Genomic DNA, 19,366 nt, shown 5'->3' on the forward strand with positions numbered 1-19,366 from the left:
TGCATTAGCAATTTAATCTACTTTTCCAAACAAGTAAATAAATATTGCCAAATATTATATTTAAATCATAAATTTAAGATAGATGAATTCCCTTTTCTCTATGCAATCTACCTCTCTAATTTATCATTTTTCTTTTTCTTTTAAAATTCTTACTCAAATTTATAATTGCTAAGCGTGATCAATGCAACCTAAGCGTGATGTACACATCCGTCAAAGGGGAGTGGTGACCCTGACCCCTCTTTGACACCTAGCTATAAAAGTGACTTGTTTTAAAGTGGATAATGGTGGGACCATTGAGTAGTGTTTGGCTTGGCATTGATAAGGGATTTTCCAGCTCCTATCCAGCGCATTTTACCTCAAAAGAAACGCCTAGAGCATTTTCCTCCCTCTCATTAATCTCTCAAACTTTTCTCTTCACCAACTTTTATCCCTAATATTGTTCACCAATCTCTATATTTTTTCCCTCCTATGTTGGTCTAATTTTGGATTGTTCACCAAGTCTTATCACTAATCCTTAGGCATTTTTGGATACTTTAGAATCAAAACAAACTCCAAAATTTGTCCTCATTGTTTGGACCCACAAAACAATTCACGACAGCGGTTTAAACTAGGACACGTGGCACCAACCCAGATCAAGCAACCCTTTTTATTGGTGGCCTATGCAAAAACAAGGAATCAAAATTAAAACTTGATTGGTTGGGAAGGACTTTCTCTGACTTGTGAGGTAGTAAATCAAAAAAAAAAAAATTGTGGGTAATCATTTTCATAGTCTGAAAAAAAAAAAAAAAAAAAAATCAATCAAGAAAGAAAAAGAAAAGGTGGGTTTTAATTTACCCTTCTATGCATCATCATAGAAGGGTTTGATCAGGGTTTTGTTTCTTTTCGGAGGTCTAGGTTGTTGATGCATAAGAGCCTTCTCTGTTTTTCTAATTTTTCTGAAGAAGGCTCTGCTTGCTCTGAAAAACACATTCATACAAAAAGTTTGAATGCTTTGGGGGGTTTAGAAAATGATCAGATTGTGGATATTTGCTCTGCAATTATCAGAGCTTTTTGTTAGCTCTTTGGTTCATTTGCTATATGGGTTTTACATATTCAGCACAGCTGTAGCTGGTGATCTTTCTCAGGCATTGAATGAATACATTTTCAAACCAAATGTGAATATTGGGATCAAAGAAGAGGTTTCCAAAGGCTCAACCAGCTCTGATGGTCTGCCTCCCATTGTGTTGGTTCATGGAATCTTTGGCTTTGGCAAAGGGGTATGCTATCTATCATCATTTTTTTTTGCAAATTTGGTTTTTGCTTTGTCATTCATTCAAATTGATTTCTGGTGGTTCATTTTTTGAAAACTGGGGTTTGATTTGCAATGTTTTCAGAGATTGGGGGGTTTGTCGTATTTTGCCGGGGCGGAGAAGAAGGACGAGAGGGTTCTCGTGCCTGATTTAGGCTCATTAACTAGCATATATGATAGGTGGGTGATAGAATTTCAAATTCTTATGGTTGAATTTCATCTGATGATCTTTTTTCCCCCAATTTTTCTACTTTTGTATATCTGTTTTCACAATTCTGAAAAGGGTTTTTGGTTTCAGGGCTCGTGAATTGTTCTATTACTTGAAAGGTGGGCAAGTTGATTACAGCGAAGAACACAGCAAGGCTTATGGGCACTCACAGTTTGGAAGAATTTATGAACAAGGTTGGCAGATTAGCCCTAGTTTTATCTCCATTATCTGTATTTTTTTAAAAAAATAATTTTCTTTTTTGGTAAGTAAACAGTAAGTTTTATATCAAAAAAAAAAGAAAAAGAAGATATTACAATGATACTCAAGACATACCCCGAGAGTCAACACATCTTCAAAGAAGCGGCACCCAAGCCTAATGCTCGGATAAAACAACACATGTTGCCTATCACAACCCAAGAGGTTAGGCGAAAACTAACACGCCCTCCGGCAAAACAAATGAAAAATAGCTAAAAACCAGAGAAGTGGGCAAGAAAATAGAAAAATAAAGCAAATCCATCACTGGATTAAGAATTGTAGCCACAAAACCATCAAAGACATCCACAGCAATCTGCTTGTGTTTAAAACAGAATTGATTCTAGAGCAGGTTTATATTTGCTTCTCTGAATTTGATTCGATTGGGATGTAGGGCACTACCCGGAATGGGATGAGGATCACCCTATTCACTTTGTGGGGCATTCAGCAGGAGGACAGGTTGTTCGGGTTTTGCAGCAAATGCTTGCCGATAAGGTATGTTTGATATGATTGAAATTTTTAATTTCCTTGTATATATATTGGTTGGTAATTGGGAAATCATTCCAGGCTTTCAAGGGGCATGAAACTTCAGAGAATTGGGTATTAAGCATAACGTCATTATCCGGAGCTTTCAATGGAACTACAAGAACCTACTTGGATGGAATGCAGTAAGTTTTTCTGACTCAAACAGTATAAATATTTTTTGCATAGTAATGATTGATCAAATTTAAAAGTAGATTGCCGTGACTTTTAGTCTAATCTAAGAAGCATGGATACGAACACGTGACCCAATACAAATACTACACGAACATGCCAACATGTTAATTTTTAAAATATGTTGGACATGACACGTGGGGGATACGCATAAAATATATAATTTTATATATTTATTATATGTTATATATAAGAATCTATTATTCAAAAATAATAAAAAATGCAATATGACACTAATTCTTACAAATTTATATGGTTTATGTTTTATTATTGTATCTTAAATTATTTTGTTCAAACTTATAATTAGTTTCACATATGTCTAATCGATAGACACACGTGTTTAAGAGATTGACATGTGTATCTTTCGAGTGTCCAAAGAGTGTTTGAGTTTTTAAAAAAATAGGACACGTTTTGAAGAGTGTCGGACATGTGTCTAAAGAGTGTCGGTATCCGACACGGACACAGCACGAATACGTCACCTTATTAGAAGTGTCCGTGCTTCTTAGAGTCTAATCAATGCAATGCTTAACATGCCAAACAATAGGCTGCAATAACTTGGGATATGGTGTGAATCAAAGTTGTAACATAAAGTATTTTTGGAATTCATTTTTTTAATCTTTTGAGTTTGTTAAATGTGATTACAATTCGTTACAGGCCAGGAGATGGGCGGACCATGAAGCCTATTTGTTTGCTTCAGCTGTGTCGCTTGGGAGTTATAGTCTATGATTGGATAGACTTTCCCTGGCTGAAGGCCTATTACAATTTTGGGTTCGATCACTTCAACATGTCCTGGAAGAAAATGGGCGTTTGGGGTCTCGTTGATTGCCTTATGGGAAATTCAGGTCCGTTTGCTTCAGGAGATTGGATCCTTCCAGATCTTACGATTCAAGGGTCGGTGAGATTGAACAGCCATCTACATACATTCCCCAATACATATTACTTCAGCTATGCCACAAAACGAACTAGGCAAATTATGGGTGTCACAGTTCCTTCTAGCATACTTGGAGTCCACCCTATGCTTTTCATAAGAGTGTTGCAAATGAGCCAATGGAGTCATCCTCCAGATTCCACGCCCCCTTACAAGGGCTATAGGTGTGTTCTCTTTGGCTATACCTATTGTTCCATGGCTTATGGGTTTTTTCGTATGTGCTGTTTCAAAATCTCTGTTGTATTGAAAATTTGATCAAATTTAAATTTACCTGTATGAAGTTTACAATCGCTTTTGGACTTAATAACCATTCTGTAATCCAGGAAATTTGCTCTGATTTTATTGACACTGAAATATATTGTTTTGAGGGCAATCAGTTGTGACCCGTGTTTCATATAAATGCAAAGCAGGGATGAAGATTGGTGGGACAATGATGGAGCACTTAACACCGTTTCCATGACACACCCTCGTTTGCCAGTTGAACACCCGAGCCAGCTTGTTGTTAAGAACTCTGATTGCCAGCCTTTCCAACCGGGCATCTGGTTTTTTTCTAACCATCATTTGTTTATGACACTCGTCATTGTGTCAACACAATCATATACGCAATTATTGTACTAGTTCAATTTTGGACAAATTGTCATTGCAATCAAGCTTTTCTCATAGCAAATCTATGATTATCATCACCATCTTCATCAACCTTTTTATTATTTAATTTGTCATATCTTTTGAGATTAAATAATTTTGATCAATTTACAGTGACAATTAGACTTCTTTCTTGACTTCTACCTAAATTCGCTCTTACTGGTGTAACATAGTTTATGGACAAAACCAGGGAATTTCTTCAAAGCCTTGGCCATTTTGTGCAGTGGTTGAAACTTTGACACTAATAAATCAGTTTAAATCATTTGTGGAAGTGCCATAAAATCACCCAAAACATGAGATGGAAATAGAGTTGCAAGTAGTCCAAATTTGAAATTTCTTAAGTAAATTGTTGAAGTTTCTCTTCTTGAATACAGTTCTAATAGAGATCATTCTTTCCCTGAGTGCAGGTACTACAAGATTGTAGAAGGCGATCACATACTTCACATACTTTTCATTATAAACCGGGAAAGAGCAGGAGTGCAATTTGATCTGATATATGACAGCATCTTCGAACGTTGTAGAAAGCACGCGTTTAGAAAGACTCCGCCAACACTACCAAATCATCAAGCTCACCAATAGTAGAATTGTAGCTCTCACCAATACACTGCAGCTAGAATAAAGAGGAAAAATATATATATATATATATATATTTTGGTGGTTTCCCCTTGATGAAAATATAACCTTTTTTTTTCTTTTTTTTTTTCTTTCTTTTTTGACAAAAAAAAAAAAAAAAAGAAAAAAAAAAAAAGAGATTAATATCTCCCTTCACTGGGAACCAGCTTGTCTAGTTTGTAGGTCTGTGAGAGAGATTAGAGGCAAACTTATGGATCAGAGCCATTAGGGGTTTCGAATGATAACATAGTTGTATTTCTATCAGAAATATACCTGGATGTGAATGAATTTATGAACATGTCTTTTTTTCAGTTTTTCCCAATTTAATCCAGTTTTATATTAAGCATACATGTTTCATTATCATGATATACAGAGTCTATGCTATGCCCCTTGCTTCAAAATGTAAAATTTCAAAATGTAAAATTTGTGAAGGATGAGGATTGCTAATCAAATCTATGTACCAATAATGTCACCATTGACAAGAGGCGATACTCGAAATGACTTTTATTTGAGCAATAATACCACCGTGATCACATTATTTTATGGTATTTTTTATTATATAATATAATGTGTCACTGTTACATTAATAACAAATATGAGTGATGCGATCCATTAACATAAGCGTCAGGCTTTCCTCTGGTCTACTAATTGGATCCAAAGATCTAGTTTAGGACATTATGGGTCCACTTCGTTTATTTGAATTGTTCAATTTTTAGTTTTGTTTGAGTAAATTATGCATGCAAAAAATTAGATTGATCGAATATCTCTAACCAAATGTTTTGATCACATTTATTATGTGGCCATCTTTTTTTTTTTTTATTATGTATTTTTTAAAAGACGAATGTGTTAGGGAAAATATGATTTCCTACAAATAAATCAATCAATGGGAATAAAAACTAATGCAGAAAAATTAAATCAAAAGCAACATAAAATTTTTTACGTGGTTCTCTCAATGTGAGGTACGTCTACGGGATCGAAATTCGATTCCACTATCAACCAAATAGTTTCCAAACGATTACAAATGAGACACGAATGGTCTCATAAAACCATTAGGTGAATTCTAAATAATCACAAATAAATAAGAGAAAAGATCTCACCAAATAGATGAACAAAAATCTTCAAAATTAGAATCTTAGAAGACCCAAAATAATCAAGAACCTTGACCAATCTTAGCCACCAAACAAGTGAATGCACACACTGCACTATGATTCAAGAAATTGAGTTACCGATGCACTGTCTCCGAGGATCATCAAAAATCATATAAGTGTTGCTTTTTCACCAAGCCAAACGGCTACCTCTGTATATCGGTCAAACAAAGCCAATATATATATATATATATATATATATTGTGAATCTAGGGTTTTTTTTATCAAACCCCTTGTTGTTACCAAACTGAATTAGGTCTCCACAAATTAGATATAATATATATAAAATATATTATACCCAAACCAAACCAAATTAGAATTCTTTTAACAAACCAATTGGGTCTCAAATTCCAATAAGGAGATGTACCCCAACAATTCTCCCCCTATCGACTTAGGTGGAGACATCAACCATACCCGCCAAAGTTCGACACTTTAAATGTTTGTCCCTTGACAAAGTCTTAGTCAACATATCCGAAATATTATCATCTGTGTGAACCTTTTCGAGTTGTAACAATTTCGAATCTAACGCATCACGAATCCAATGGTACCTCACATCAATATGTTTCGATCTCGAATGAAAAGTAAAATTTTTGCTCAAATGAATAGCACTTTAACTATCACAATAAATCACATACTTTTCTTGCTTCAAACCCAACTCTTGCAAAAATTTCTTCAACCATAACTCTTTTTTGCAAGCTTCCGTAATGACAATAAATTCAGCTTCGGTAGTTGAGAGAGTAACACATTTTTGTAATTTAGATTGCCATGCCATTGCTCCCCCTGCAAAAGTCATCAAATACCCCGAAGTAGATTTTCTAGAATCAACATTATCGGCCATGTCAAAATCTATGAACGCATCAAGTATCGGCTTACCATCCTCAAAACACAAACACACTTTCGAAGTCCCTCGAAGATACCTCAGAATCCATTTTACCGCTGCTCAATGTTCTTTACCCGGATTAGAGAGAAAACGACTCACCACACTAACGGCGTGAGCAATATCCTGTCTTGTACAAACCATGACATACATCAAAGAACCAACTGTTGAAGCATAAGGAATTTTTTGCATCTCTTCCTTGTCTTTCTCACTTGTAGGACATTAATTCAAACTAAGCTTGAAGTGACCCGCAAGTGGACAACCAATCGGTTTTGCTTTATCTATGTTGAACCTCTCAAGAACTTTCTTAATGTAGCTTTCTTGAGACAACCAAATCAGCCTCTCTTTGCGATCACGAATAATTTTCATACCAAGTATTTGCTTGTCGGTCCCAAATCTTTCATAGCAAAAAACTTGCTCAACTTTAATTTCAAACTATTAATCATGGTAGAATATTGACCCACAATTAACATGTCATCAACATAAGCAAAAGAATAATAAATTTACCATCCGAAACTTTTTTCACAAACACACAATGGTCCGAAGTGATTTTAGAAAAACTATTATTCATCATGAAAGAGTCAAATTTTTTGTACTATTGCCGCGAAGCTTGCTTGAGACCATACAAACTTTTCTTCAATTTACAAACAAATTTCTCTTTCCCTTTTTACACAAAACCTTCCGATTGCTCCATGTAAATTTTTTCTTCAAGATCACCGTGAAGAAATGCGATCTTCACATCAAGTTGCTCAACTTCAAGGTTCATACTTGCAGCTATGCCAAGTACAACCTGAATAGAAGACATCTTCACAATTGGTGAAAAAATCTCATCAAAGTCAATGCCTTTCTTTTGCCCAAAACTTTTCACAACAAGACGTGCTTTGTACCTCAGATTCTTGCTACCATTCTTCAATTTGAAAACCCACTTATTTTTCAGAATTTTCCTCCCTTTAGGCAATTTCACTAAATCATAAGCGTGATTTTCAAGTAAGGAATTCATCTCATCTTCCATGGCCTTTTTCCAATCACCTTTCTTTGCATACTCAGTTGCTTCTTGGTAGCTCTTGGGCTCCCCTTGATCAAAAATCAACACAAACTCATTGGGAGGATACTTTTTCGAAGGTTATCGGTCCCTTGTAGATTTCTTCAACTCAAGTTGTGGTGGCGGTTCTTGAGTTGGATGCTCTTCTTCGATTTTTGGCTCAACTTCATTAGGATTAGCATCATCCTCTACATCTTCAATAGGTGGCTGCACATCTTCCTCATTTTCATCATCAACCGAAGATGAAGGAAATAGATCCATGTCAATGAGATCACTAGTTTTTGACTTCGGTTGATCACCTTTGCCAAAATCTTCAATTGTTTAGTCTTCAAGAAACACAGCATCACGACTTCGAATGACTTTCTTGTCGACTGGATTCCACAATCTATACTCGAATTCATCATGCTCATAGCTAAGAAAAATACATTGTCTTGACTAACTATCAAGCTTGGACCTGTCATCCTTTAGAATGTGAACAAAAACTCGGCAACCAAATACTTTCAAGTGCTCATAAGACACATCTTTACCAGTCTAAACTCTTTCTGGAACATCACCATTCAAAGGATAGGAATGAGACAAATTGATCACGTCAACCGCTGTTCTCATTGCCTCACCCCAAAAGGATCTTGGCAATTTAGCTTGTGAAAGTAAACACCTTGTTTTTTCCACAATAGTGCGGTTCATTCTCTCGGCAACGCCATTTTGTTGAGAAGTCTTCTTAACTGTCTTTTGGTGTCGAATACCTTGGTTGCGACAATACTCATCAAATGGCCCAATGTATTCACCACCATTGTCTGATCGGATGCACTTCAATTTCTGCCATGTTTCTCTTTCAACCATGGCTTGAAAATGCTTAAATACTTCTAGAACTTGATCTTTAGTTTTTAGTAGAAAAATCCAAACTTTCCTTGAATAATCATCAATGAAAGTAACAAAATAAAGTGCACCACTATGTGTTCTAACTTTTAAAGGACCACAAACATCTGAATGAATCAACTCCAAGACATTTTCTTTTCTAGAAACAACATTTTTATGAAAAGAAACTCTATGTTGTTTACCCGCCAAACAATGAACACAAGTTTTAAGATGTGTATCTTTCAAACCGGGTAGAAGCTCTTTCTTGAACAAAACTTGTAACCCCTTTTCACTCATATGGCCAAGCTGCTTGTGCCACAATTTGGTTGAAGTATCATCTTTAAGTGCATTGACAACACCTTTACAAATTTTTCCTTGTATCGAATAAAGTATATGAGTTTTCTTGCACTTAGCCACCACCAAAGAACCCCTTGTGAACTTCCATATTCCATCACCAAATTTGTTGTTGAAGCCTTTATCATCTAGCTTCCTGGTAGAAATCAAATTAAGGCGAATGTCAGGAACATGTCTCACATCTTTAAGCAACAACTTGCAGCCTAAATTTATTTCTAAGCAAACATCACCCATGCCAACAATCTTGGACAAACCTTCATTACCCATTCGAACAGAACCATAATCTCCTTTGGTGTAGGTAGTGAAGAAATTAACTCGAGAAGTCACATAAAAAGAAGCACCAGAATCAATCACCCAATTGCTCTCTTGGCCCACAAAATTGATACAATCATCTTCACAAACGACTATGAGATCATCGGTAGTAACTGCCGTTGTGTCTTCTTGCTTCTTATCCATACTTTTGTCACGCATTTTCTCCTTTTTCTTAAGCTTTCGGCATTCCCACTTCATGTGCTATTTCTCATGACAATAATAGCACTCAATGTCTTTCTTTAAAAGAGAACCATCTTTTGATTTGTCACGGCTTTGATCACGACCATGAGGAGTCTTACTTCTTCCCTTTATTTTGCTTTGACCTCTCACAACAAATGTTTCTAAATGAGAGGAACCCGCTGATATTCTTCTAGTTTCTTCATTCAACAAGCTACTAGTGACTTGGCCCATTGTGACAACTCCGTTGGGTGTCGAATTACTAACTGTCACAACCAAAGTCTCCCAACTTTCGGGCAAAGAACTAAGTAGCATCAAAGCCTGCAATTCATCATCAAAAACAATTTTCATAGAAACAAGTTGGTTAACAATACTCTTTATTTCATTCAGATGTTCCGGAATAGGGTTGCCCTCTTTATATTTTAAATTAACCAACTTACGGAACAGAAAAACTTTATTTGTGGCTGATTTCCTATCATAAAGGCCTTCTAATTTTTTCTATAAATCATGTGCTGAAGTTTTAGTAGCAACATGATGAAACACACTGTCATCAATCCATTGACGGATAACACCAATGGCTTTTCAAGTAAGCCTATTCCATTCATCATCTTTCATATCATCAGGTTTGCCACTATCACCCTCAATTGGCCCATACGAATCTTTACCAAATAATAGGTCATCCATTTTAGTTTTCCAAGTTACCCAATTACTTCCATTGAAGCTAGACATACGACCCACATTCCCCTCCATTGATTTACACAAATAAATAAACCCAAATAAACCGTAAGCTCTGATACCAGTTGTTAGGGAAAATATGATTTTTCACAAGTAAATCAATCATGGGAATAAAAACTAATGCGGAAAAATTAAATCAAAAGCAACACAAGAATTTTTACGTGGTTCCCTCAATGTGAGGTACGTCCACGGGATCGAAATCCGATTCCACTATCAACCAAATAGTTTCCAAACGATTACAAACGAGACATGAATAATCTCACAAAATCACCCTTAGGTGAATTCCAAATAATCGCAAATAAATAAGAGAAAAGACCTCACCAAATAGATGAACAAAAATCTTCAAAATCAGAATTGTAGAAGACCCAAAATAATCAAAAACCTTAACCAATCTTAGCCACCAAATAAGTGAATACACACACTGCACTATGATTCAACAAATTGAGTTACCGATGCACTGTCTCCGAGGATCATCAAAAATCATATAAGTGTTGCTTTTTCACCAAGCCAAACGGCTGCCTCTGTATATCGGTCAAACAAAGCCAATATATATATATATATATATATTGTGAATCTAGGGTTTTTTTTATCAAACCCCTAGTTGTTACCAAATTGAATTAGGTCTCCACAAATTAGATATAATATATATAAAATATATTATACCAAAACCAAACCAAATTAGAATTCTTTTAACAAACCAATTGGGTCTCAAACTCTAATAAGGAGATATACCCCAACAGAATGTGAACTAAATAAGTGATTATTAATGTCCAATCAACTTAATTTTTAATGGATAATTGAGCTTAAGAAAATTTGCCCACTTAAAATAACATAGTGCTGACACATATATGATAAATAAAAAAATATAATAAAATAATGCGACTGTCATAGTATTATTATTATTTGGAACACCAAACATCCTCCATCTATGCACTAATATTCGAAACTTCTGAATTTATAACTAATCCTAAATCAAATTCATTCACCATTGAATTATCAATGCGGATTATCACCACATATACTTGTAAGGCCATCTCCAATGTTTAGTCAAATTTATCATCAAATTTAAATTTGGTAAAAAAGGACACTTTTTTTTTTAATCTCCAATAGTTTTATCAAAGTGATATCAAATTGAGAACGTTCCAGAATTTTCACAAAACTGAGGATGTCTTGCACCTTTTAACAATTTACAGTGCATAGCCGTCGAGTGTGGATTCACTACACGATCGACCGGATGTCTCCAAATGATCACCTCAACGCATAATTTGTGAAAAATTTACATTAAGCGGTCGACTGCCTGATCGAACACCCGGTCGACCGCCTGGTTGAACCCCGGATGACCACCTCTGCATCTTCGTATATAAAACTGCGTCCAAGAAATCAATCAGCACACATAAATATACAACCAATTTTTGATGAACTAGAATATACAACCAACTTTTGATGAATATACAATCAATCAGCACACAGAATATAAAACTATCCATGTTTAATATGCATATATGTAAATGTAAATGTATATGTATATGTAGACAAAGATAGAAAGATTGTACCAGAGACATGGAGGCCATAGCAGACAGAATGAGGAAGCTGAATGAAGTGTCCTGAGATAGACCCACATGGCAACAATGCTATAGATGCAACCCCTTCAATCACCACTCCTTTCTCCGTCGATTCTTCTTCATCTACACCCCGAACATCCAACTATCAATACATATACATATACACATACACATATATAGATGTATATATGTGTATTTGTGTAAAATTGAATATTTGTCATTGAGAATGGGATATTGCTGAGAACCCATTTGCTAAAACCGATCGATAAACATACCCATCGAGCCTTTTTCCTTGGAATAATTGTCAGAAACTCGCTTGAGTGACACTTATGCTGATCTTTCTCTCTCAGAAGAGACACACACAGACAAGAGTATTAAAACCCCCCACAAGAAAAGAAAAAAAAAAACCCAAATAAAACTCACTCATGGGAACACCCACGGTTTGATCGGCCGGTTGTCACCTTGGTCGACCTTTGTTTTGATGGCAGCACCTTGAAGTAGCTGATATCAGATAAAGAAATTCATATTTTTTTTTATTTAGATTTAATGAAATATTTGGTGAATCGTTGGAGATGCCCTAAATAGTTCCATGGGTGGCCCTTATTGGTCTACCTGAGCATCATCATTTGGTTAGAAAGCAGTGGCATAGCCAGAAATTCAGTGAAGAGGGGTACAAATGTTTAGTTTTGGTTTTCAGAAAATTTTACTTTTATATGTTTCGTATTTTAATGTTTTCAATGAATTTTTTAAATATTTTATGCAATTTTTTTTTTAAATTTTTTTGGACACGTCTAACATTAATACACTTAAAAAGTATAATATTTGTAAAAAAAATCTTTAAAAAATACACTAAATACCAAAAAATACAAAAATTCAGTACATTTTATGTATTTATTAATTTTTAAGGAAAAATTACTCATAAATCCCATTTTAGTAAATGTTACTCTAATTAGTCCTGAGTGTTTTTTCATAAACCATTTAGTTCTGATGTAGTTGATGTTTGATAATGTTGATGATGTTGTTGATATATTTGATGTTGCTGATGTAGTTAATGTATATATATAATCAATCCCTACTGTCTCTTCTTTCTTTTTCTCTTCTCTTCTCTGCAATTTGTATATATATCTGATCACCAACAATGGCGGCTCCGCCATCATCATCTTCGGCTGCAAACATCATGCTAGCCGTCTTTGAGAAAAAGACAGTCACCGTCGATCTCTACTGTCCTCTTCGAAACCTAAAGCAACTGCAATCCAATCTTGAATGTGCCACCGTCGACTCCTTCACGTCCCGCCGCGACCTCCTTCAAAGCTACTACAAAGCCCTCTGCGCCGTCGAGTCCCGGTTCCCAATCTCCGGCGAAGAGGATCACGTCAACGCCGTGACTTTCACTTGGCACATGATGTTCAATGTTGGTGATGTTGATGATGTATGATCAATGTTGGAGGCTCTTAGTTGATGTCGGTGTGGAGGCTCTTAGTTGATGTCGATGATTTTCAATGTTTGAAATCTGATGTTCAACTGCGATCCGATCTGATGTTTGAAATTTGATGTTTAAATGAATCTGGTGTTTGAAACATATGAACACCAACCCAAAATTATTGAATCTGATGTTTACCATTTTGGGTTGGTGTTACATTAGATTAATGAATCTGATGTTTGAAATCTGATATTTAAATGAATATGATTTTTGGTGTTTATGTTTAAATGAATCTAATGTGTAATTTTTCACGATGTTTGTTCATGATGTTCTGACATTGATGTTCAATGTTACGGAATAATGAGCACAGTGCGAAATCGAAATCGATCGTTCCGTAACTGTGTATACGCGATGTAGTTGATGTTCATGTTGATGATGTTCACAATGTTTGATGATGTAGTTGATGTTTGTTGATGTTGATGATGTTTGATGATGTAGTTGATGTTTGTTGATGTTGATGATGTTTTTATGATGTTGATGATGTTTGATGATGTATTTTGATGTTTGACGATGTTGTTGGTGTAGTTAATGTTGCTGATGTAGTTGATATTTTGATGATGTCGATGATGTTGTTGATGTAGTTGATGTAATTAATGTTGCTGATGTTTGGAAAGGAGGGAAATTTAAAAAAGACCTATAGTGAGCTTTTAATGTTCAAATAGGACTTATTAGTCTATAAAATAAAAGGCAGGGCCAAATGGTTTAACAAATTAAAATTTGGGATTTATTGGTGTTTTTTCATAAATATTTTAAATTTTAGATATATCTAAATATGGTGCATCTAAAAAAGTAAAAAAATTGCTTAAAATTTAAAAAATATTCACTAAAAATAAAAAAATACGAAAAACAAAAACTTAATTTTCAGAAAACTAAAAGGTGCATCTAAAATTGCTTAATTTTTGTTTTGTTGTTTCCCCCCCCCCCCCCCCCAAAATAATAAACAATAATGAGATATTAGTAAAGTTAAATGATAAGAGCCAATTTGGATAAACGTAAAATTTAAATTAAAGGATTTGAGATTAAATTTTATACAAATATTGGAGAGTAACTATTTTATAGGTTAAATATAGTAACTATATATTCTTCTATTATACATATCATATTATATTTATTACTATACTTAGGATTACTATACTTGGGGTTCTCTCCTCCTATATAAAGGAGTTTTGTATACATTGTTACAAAAATTTATTTAACACAATATTCAATATAATATTCTCATTCTCTCTCTTAAATATTGTAACATGGTATTAGAGTTAGGTAAAGTACCTAGTAATTTTGCTTCACCGGCGGCAAAGGCGGACCCAGGATTCATCGATGGGATGGGCTAATATTAAGGTAAAATTATACAATATATTTTAAGTATAATCACATAAGAAAAAAGAGAATTTAATAATATAATCTAGATTAATATCTAAATTTATTGATTAGAAACAATCTAACTAAGTTGTGGTCAATGAGTATTTAAAAATTCGAATTCATCGATTACAGAATCTAAAACAATTTTCAAAGTAAGGTCTCGTTCAAGGTAGAGAGACAAGTAATCAGCAAGAAATTCATCCCCCATTGAATTGTGAATGGCAGTTTTAACATGTTTTATACTTGAAAATGCTCTTTCCGTAGTCGCCATAGAAACAGGAAGGGTCGACACAAGACGAATCAATTTGTAGATCATGGTGTAATGCTCGAACTTTGTTATCACAAATAGTTCTCGGCACAAATTGGCAAGGGTAGTTATCTTACAAAACTTAGGATCACAAACAACATCAAGCTTATAATGCATTAATTGACATCTCAAAGCATGGATGTCCTGAGAAGTGAAATCTTGGAGATAAAATTTCTCGACAAGATTGCAAATATTACCTACATTAAAAGATCTAAAATTGCCACTAGGATCCAAAGTCGAGCTAAGAGAAAGAATTTCCACTACCCCATCATTAAGTCTATGTTCTAACTCCATCAATTGAAAATCAATTGTAGAGTTGAATATGTCAAATTGATCGACTTATTTGGTTGATCAAACAAAAAGCATGAAAAACAATATACTTTATCCTTTGAAGGAGCATACTCTAGCCAAGAAAATTGTTTAAACTAAATATGTTGGAATCGGCGATTCTGCTTTCCAAATGATGGCTTAGGATACTCGAGTTTAGGTTGATAAGGTCCCAAGTTCACATAAGCTCGTCTAACTTCATCCCGTTGATTAACTGGATATTCACAAATTTGCAAGCGTAAACCAGGATCTCGTTCAATAACAGTTGAATCAAATTTGCTTGGTTTATTTGCTTGAGGCATGGAAAGCGGTTACACATCAGAAAATGAGGTTTCAACAACATTCGATGTTGTATTACTAGACTTCTATTTTGATTGATAGAATGAGAAAATAGTTTTTCCTTTTTAAGTGGTGGAGGTTCCATTATTTATAACCTAAAAAAATTAAAAAAAAAAATTAGTCATTGAACCAGAGCATATTCGCAATAATTTTAAAAATTAGGATTTTTATATATATCATCAATAATTTTTATTTAGGCTTTCATTATTTTTATATATGACCAAAAAAACTCCTTCAAAGTTCAAAACCTAAGAGCAATATAGAACATTGAACAAGGCAACATCATAAAAAAACTAAGAGCAATATAATATTTGTTGCATAAAGACAAAATTTCAAAACAATTGTTAATCAAATCCATTCTCAACCAACGAAATAAAATAATTGGTTAATTACACTTACAAAAAATGTTAAGAAAGTGGAGCTGCTACAGGCTGTTGAAGACTGTTAAGTTTTTATTCTTGGCAATCCCGTTTGACAAAACTCCTTTCAGTTGTACGTATTTTCACACTTTTTATTTCAGTGAGGCTATGAGTTTCTTATATGCGAATCCAGCCCGAATTGTGTCTTGCAGAGAAGTTTGTGATGTTAATTCTTTCAAGATTGTCACTTCGCTGATTATGACGGGGATCGAGCTGCCCGGTCAGCTCGCGGGGGTCGATGGGGCAGCGCCCCTTGGCGGGTCCGAGGCAGTGCCCATGCAGGGTCGAGGGGCAGTGCCCCCGAAGCAAAATGCAAAATTACATTCGAAGTTGCTTGTCCGCCCTTGCTCCCTCGAGCGAAGGAGTCCTCGCTCGAGCGAAGGCTGCGTCTGTAAAAAATCTGAGAATGATGATTTCACGCTCGAGCGCAGGTTGTTTGGCTCGAGCGAAGCCATTTATGGATAATACGCATTTTTGGTTCCTCGCTCGAGCGAGCTTTGCAGTCCCAGATTTCTATAAGTATTTTTTTTAGTTCAAAACTAGGATTACTGCTCCAGATCTTCTTTTTGGATATTAAGGTTTATATCTGGGGATATTTTATTTTTTTTCTTTAATGTTTAATTGAGTATTCAACTCATGGGTTAAGAAGAATACATCAAAGGTTCGTTTGTTCATTCTATACAAAAGAGAGAGTTGTTCTTCGGTGGATTCTGAAGAATTTGAGCCTGAAGCTTTGGTGAATTCTAGAGTGGCTCATCGTCAAGATAATTCCGAGGTGAAGACGGGGTTGGAAGAGACACATAGGGGTTGGTTCAATTTGGGCGTAGATTCGCTAGGTAATTGAGAGTATACCTGTGTAATTCTTTTATGTCTTTTTAGTGGATTGTTTTGTGGCTTTTGCCCGTGATTTTTTTATCACTATTGGAGGTGTCCAATTGTGGTTTTTCCATGTAAAATCATTGTGTTGATTTGTCTTTATTGTTTGATTGGGATTGTTTTTTACTGCTTAAAATTGATACATAATCACAAATCAACATCTAGGGGATTTCAAGATTTTTCAATTGGTATCAAAGTAGGTCGTCCTATTTTTTTTAAAAAAAAAATCGTTTAGAACGAGATCTTGTTTGATTTGTGATAATGGATTCAATTCGTGAGGGAAATTTTATGGTTCGACCACCCCTACTTGACGGATCCAATTATTCGTTTTGGAAAGCTCGGATGAGATCATTTTTAAAATCTATTGATGAAAAAGTTTGACAATCTGTCATGTATGGGTGAACTGAACCGACGATTACCGTTGATGGAGTAACTTTTCCCAAACCAATCGATAAGTGGGACACAATTGATTACTAAAATAGTAGCTGGCATAGTAAAGCTATCAATTCTCTCTTTTGCGCTATCACACCTGAAGAGTTTAGTCGAATTTGCAATTGTGAAGTCGCAAAAGAGGCTTGAGATATTTTACAAACTATTCATGAGGGCACTCCATCAGTTAAACACTCAACACTTCAAAGGCTCACGTCTAGTTTTGAAAACCTTTCAATGAAAGATAGTGAGACCTTTGATGAATTTTATGCGAAGTTGAGTGACATTGTAAATTCCAGCTTCAATTTAGGTGAAAAAATACCGGAATCCAAGATTGTAGGAAAAATTTTGAGGTCCTTGCCCGATCGGTTCCAACCAAAAGTTACGGCTATTGAGGAGGCTCAAGATGTTGATAACCTCAAGCTAGATCATTTGGTTGGAAATCTCCAAACTTATGAGGCACATAGGAATTTCAAAAAGAAATAAAAAGATGTTGCTTTTAGTAGTGCTCATAGAGCTGGAGAGGATTCTGATGAGGATTGTGAGATAGATTCCAAGATTATGGATGCTTTTGTAAAACAATTTAAAAAATCTTTTCTGAAAAAGAATCCTAATCTTTTGGAATCTACTCATACTCATAAATCCAAAGGCAAAGATAAACTCAAAATTAATTCTATAGCCAAGAAGGAGAAAGGAAAGATACAAGGGAACTCTAAAAGAGTCCAATGCTATGAATGCCAAGGTTTTGGTCACTTTGCTCAAGAATGCCCCACTCATTTGAGGAAGAAGAAAGCCCTCGCTATCACTTGGGATGATGAATCAGAATCTGATAAAGATGAAAATGACAATGAAGATCAAGGTGAAAAGGGACATAAACAATTCCTTGCTTTGATGGCGGCTTCTGAAACTGAAGGACGAACAGAGTATCCGAAGAGACCGGTTGATAATACCACTGATGATGAATCCTCGAGAAGTGATGATGAAGAGCTTGAGCAAGCTTATCAAAAGTTGTATAAGGAATCTCTTAATTTATCCAAATTGAATGACAAACTCACTACAAAACTCAAAGCATGTGAAAGTGAGAATGTCAAACTGAAGGAGGAGATTTCCGAGGCTAGGATTGATGCCGTCAAGATAGCTAATGATCGACAAGCTCTTTGTGCAAAACTCTTGACTTGTGAGACAGAGAGGAATGAGCTACAGCAAATCTATGCAACGTATGAAGAAAAGATTGAATCTCTCGAGATGTCTCAAGTTGCTTTGGAAGAACTAATAATCAAGAAAGAGGAAGAGCTCAAGTGTGCTATGGTTACCATTGGTCTTTGGAACAAAGGATCAAAGACTTTGGAGGATATCATTAGGTCTTAACAAATGTGTTGTGACAAGAGTGGCATTGGTTTTGGTGATAACAAAGAGCAAAAACAAAATGCATCCGCGTCTCATGATACAAGAACTCAAGGGCAAGGGGAGCACAAGATTCAACGAGAGGAAAGACTTCTCAATCTTCCTAAAGTTGGTAAGGTCAAAGAAAAGAAGGTACGCCCTGTGTTTATTTGTTATCATTGTGGTATGCATGGTCATATTCGCCCTTATTGTTATAAGTTGCATGGGAGAGTGTCTCATAGAGATGGAAGAAATTCCAACATCTCGTGGGGTAGGAGACACCTCATTGGTGGTAATGAGGTTAAGGGTCATATTAGACCTTGTTATTTTGATGTGCTTGAGACCAAACATGGAGTGAGTTTGCATTTGCCTAGCTTTAGGAATAGGAAGTTGGAAACTATGTCAAGATGGGTTCTCATTGAAGGAGAAGGAAACCACAACGTCAAGACACCACCCAGGAACCGCAATTCTCACAATTTTCTTCATATTAAAGCGGTTTGGGTGCGAAAACTTGACTTGTGTTGATTTGTATATTCTTTTTAATTTTTAGGTTTCTGTGTGTTTTTTTTCTTTTTGAGTCACTTAATGTGTGCATGTTCGTTTTCTGTCTTGCTTTGTTTAAAAAAAGAAAAAAATAATAAAAACCAAAAACATTTTCTTAGTATGGTTTTGCAAGCTTAAAATTTTTGAGTGGTCCTTGGTGCATATTGGAATTGATAAGAATATCCATCACATGTTAATATG

The 19,366-nt window shown here is 35.2% G+C and overlaps 1 protein-coding gene across 1 annotated transcript; it reads left to right on the plus strand.

The window, feature by feature from the left end:
* The first annotated feature begins 356 nt into the window (after positions 1-356).
* LOC114301021 (uncharacterized) lies at positions 357-4,955 on the plus strand. Its single transcript, XM_028245914.2, has 8 exons — positions 357-1,256; positions 1,374-1,468; positions 1,587-1,690; positions 2,143-2,243; positions 2,316-2,416; positions 3,117-3,554; positions 3,801-3,932; positions 4,440-4,955. The coding sequence occupies exons 1-8, from the start codon at positions 1,008-1,010 to the stop codon at positions 4,609-4,611; spliced, it is 1,392 nt and encodes a 463-aa protein (XP_028101715.2). The 5' UTR covers positions 357-1,007; the 3' UTR covers positions 4,612-4,955.
* The last annotated feature ends 14,411 nt before the right edge of the window (positions 4,956-19,366 follow it).

The sequence above is a fragment of the Camellia sinensis genome, chromosome 10, assembly GCF_055761805.1.
Source record: "Camellia sinensis isolate YWXY chromosome 10, ASM5576180v1, whole genome shotgun sequence".
Classification (NCBI taxonomy): domain Eukaryota; kingdom Viridiplantae; phylum Streptophyta; class Magnoliopsida; order Ericales; family Theaceae; genus Camellia; species Camellia sinensis.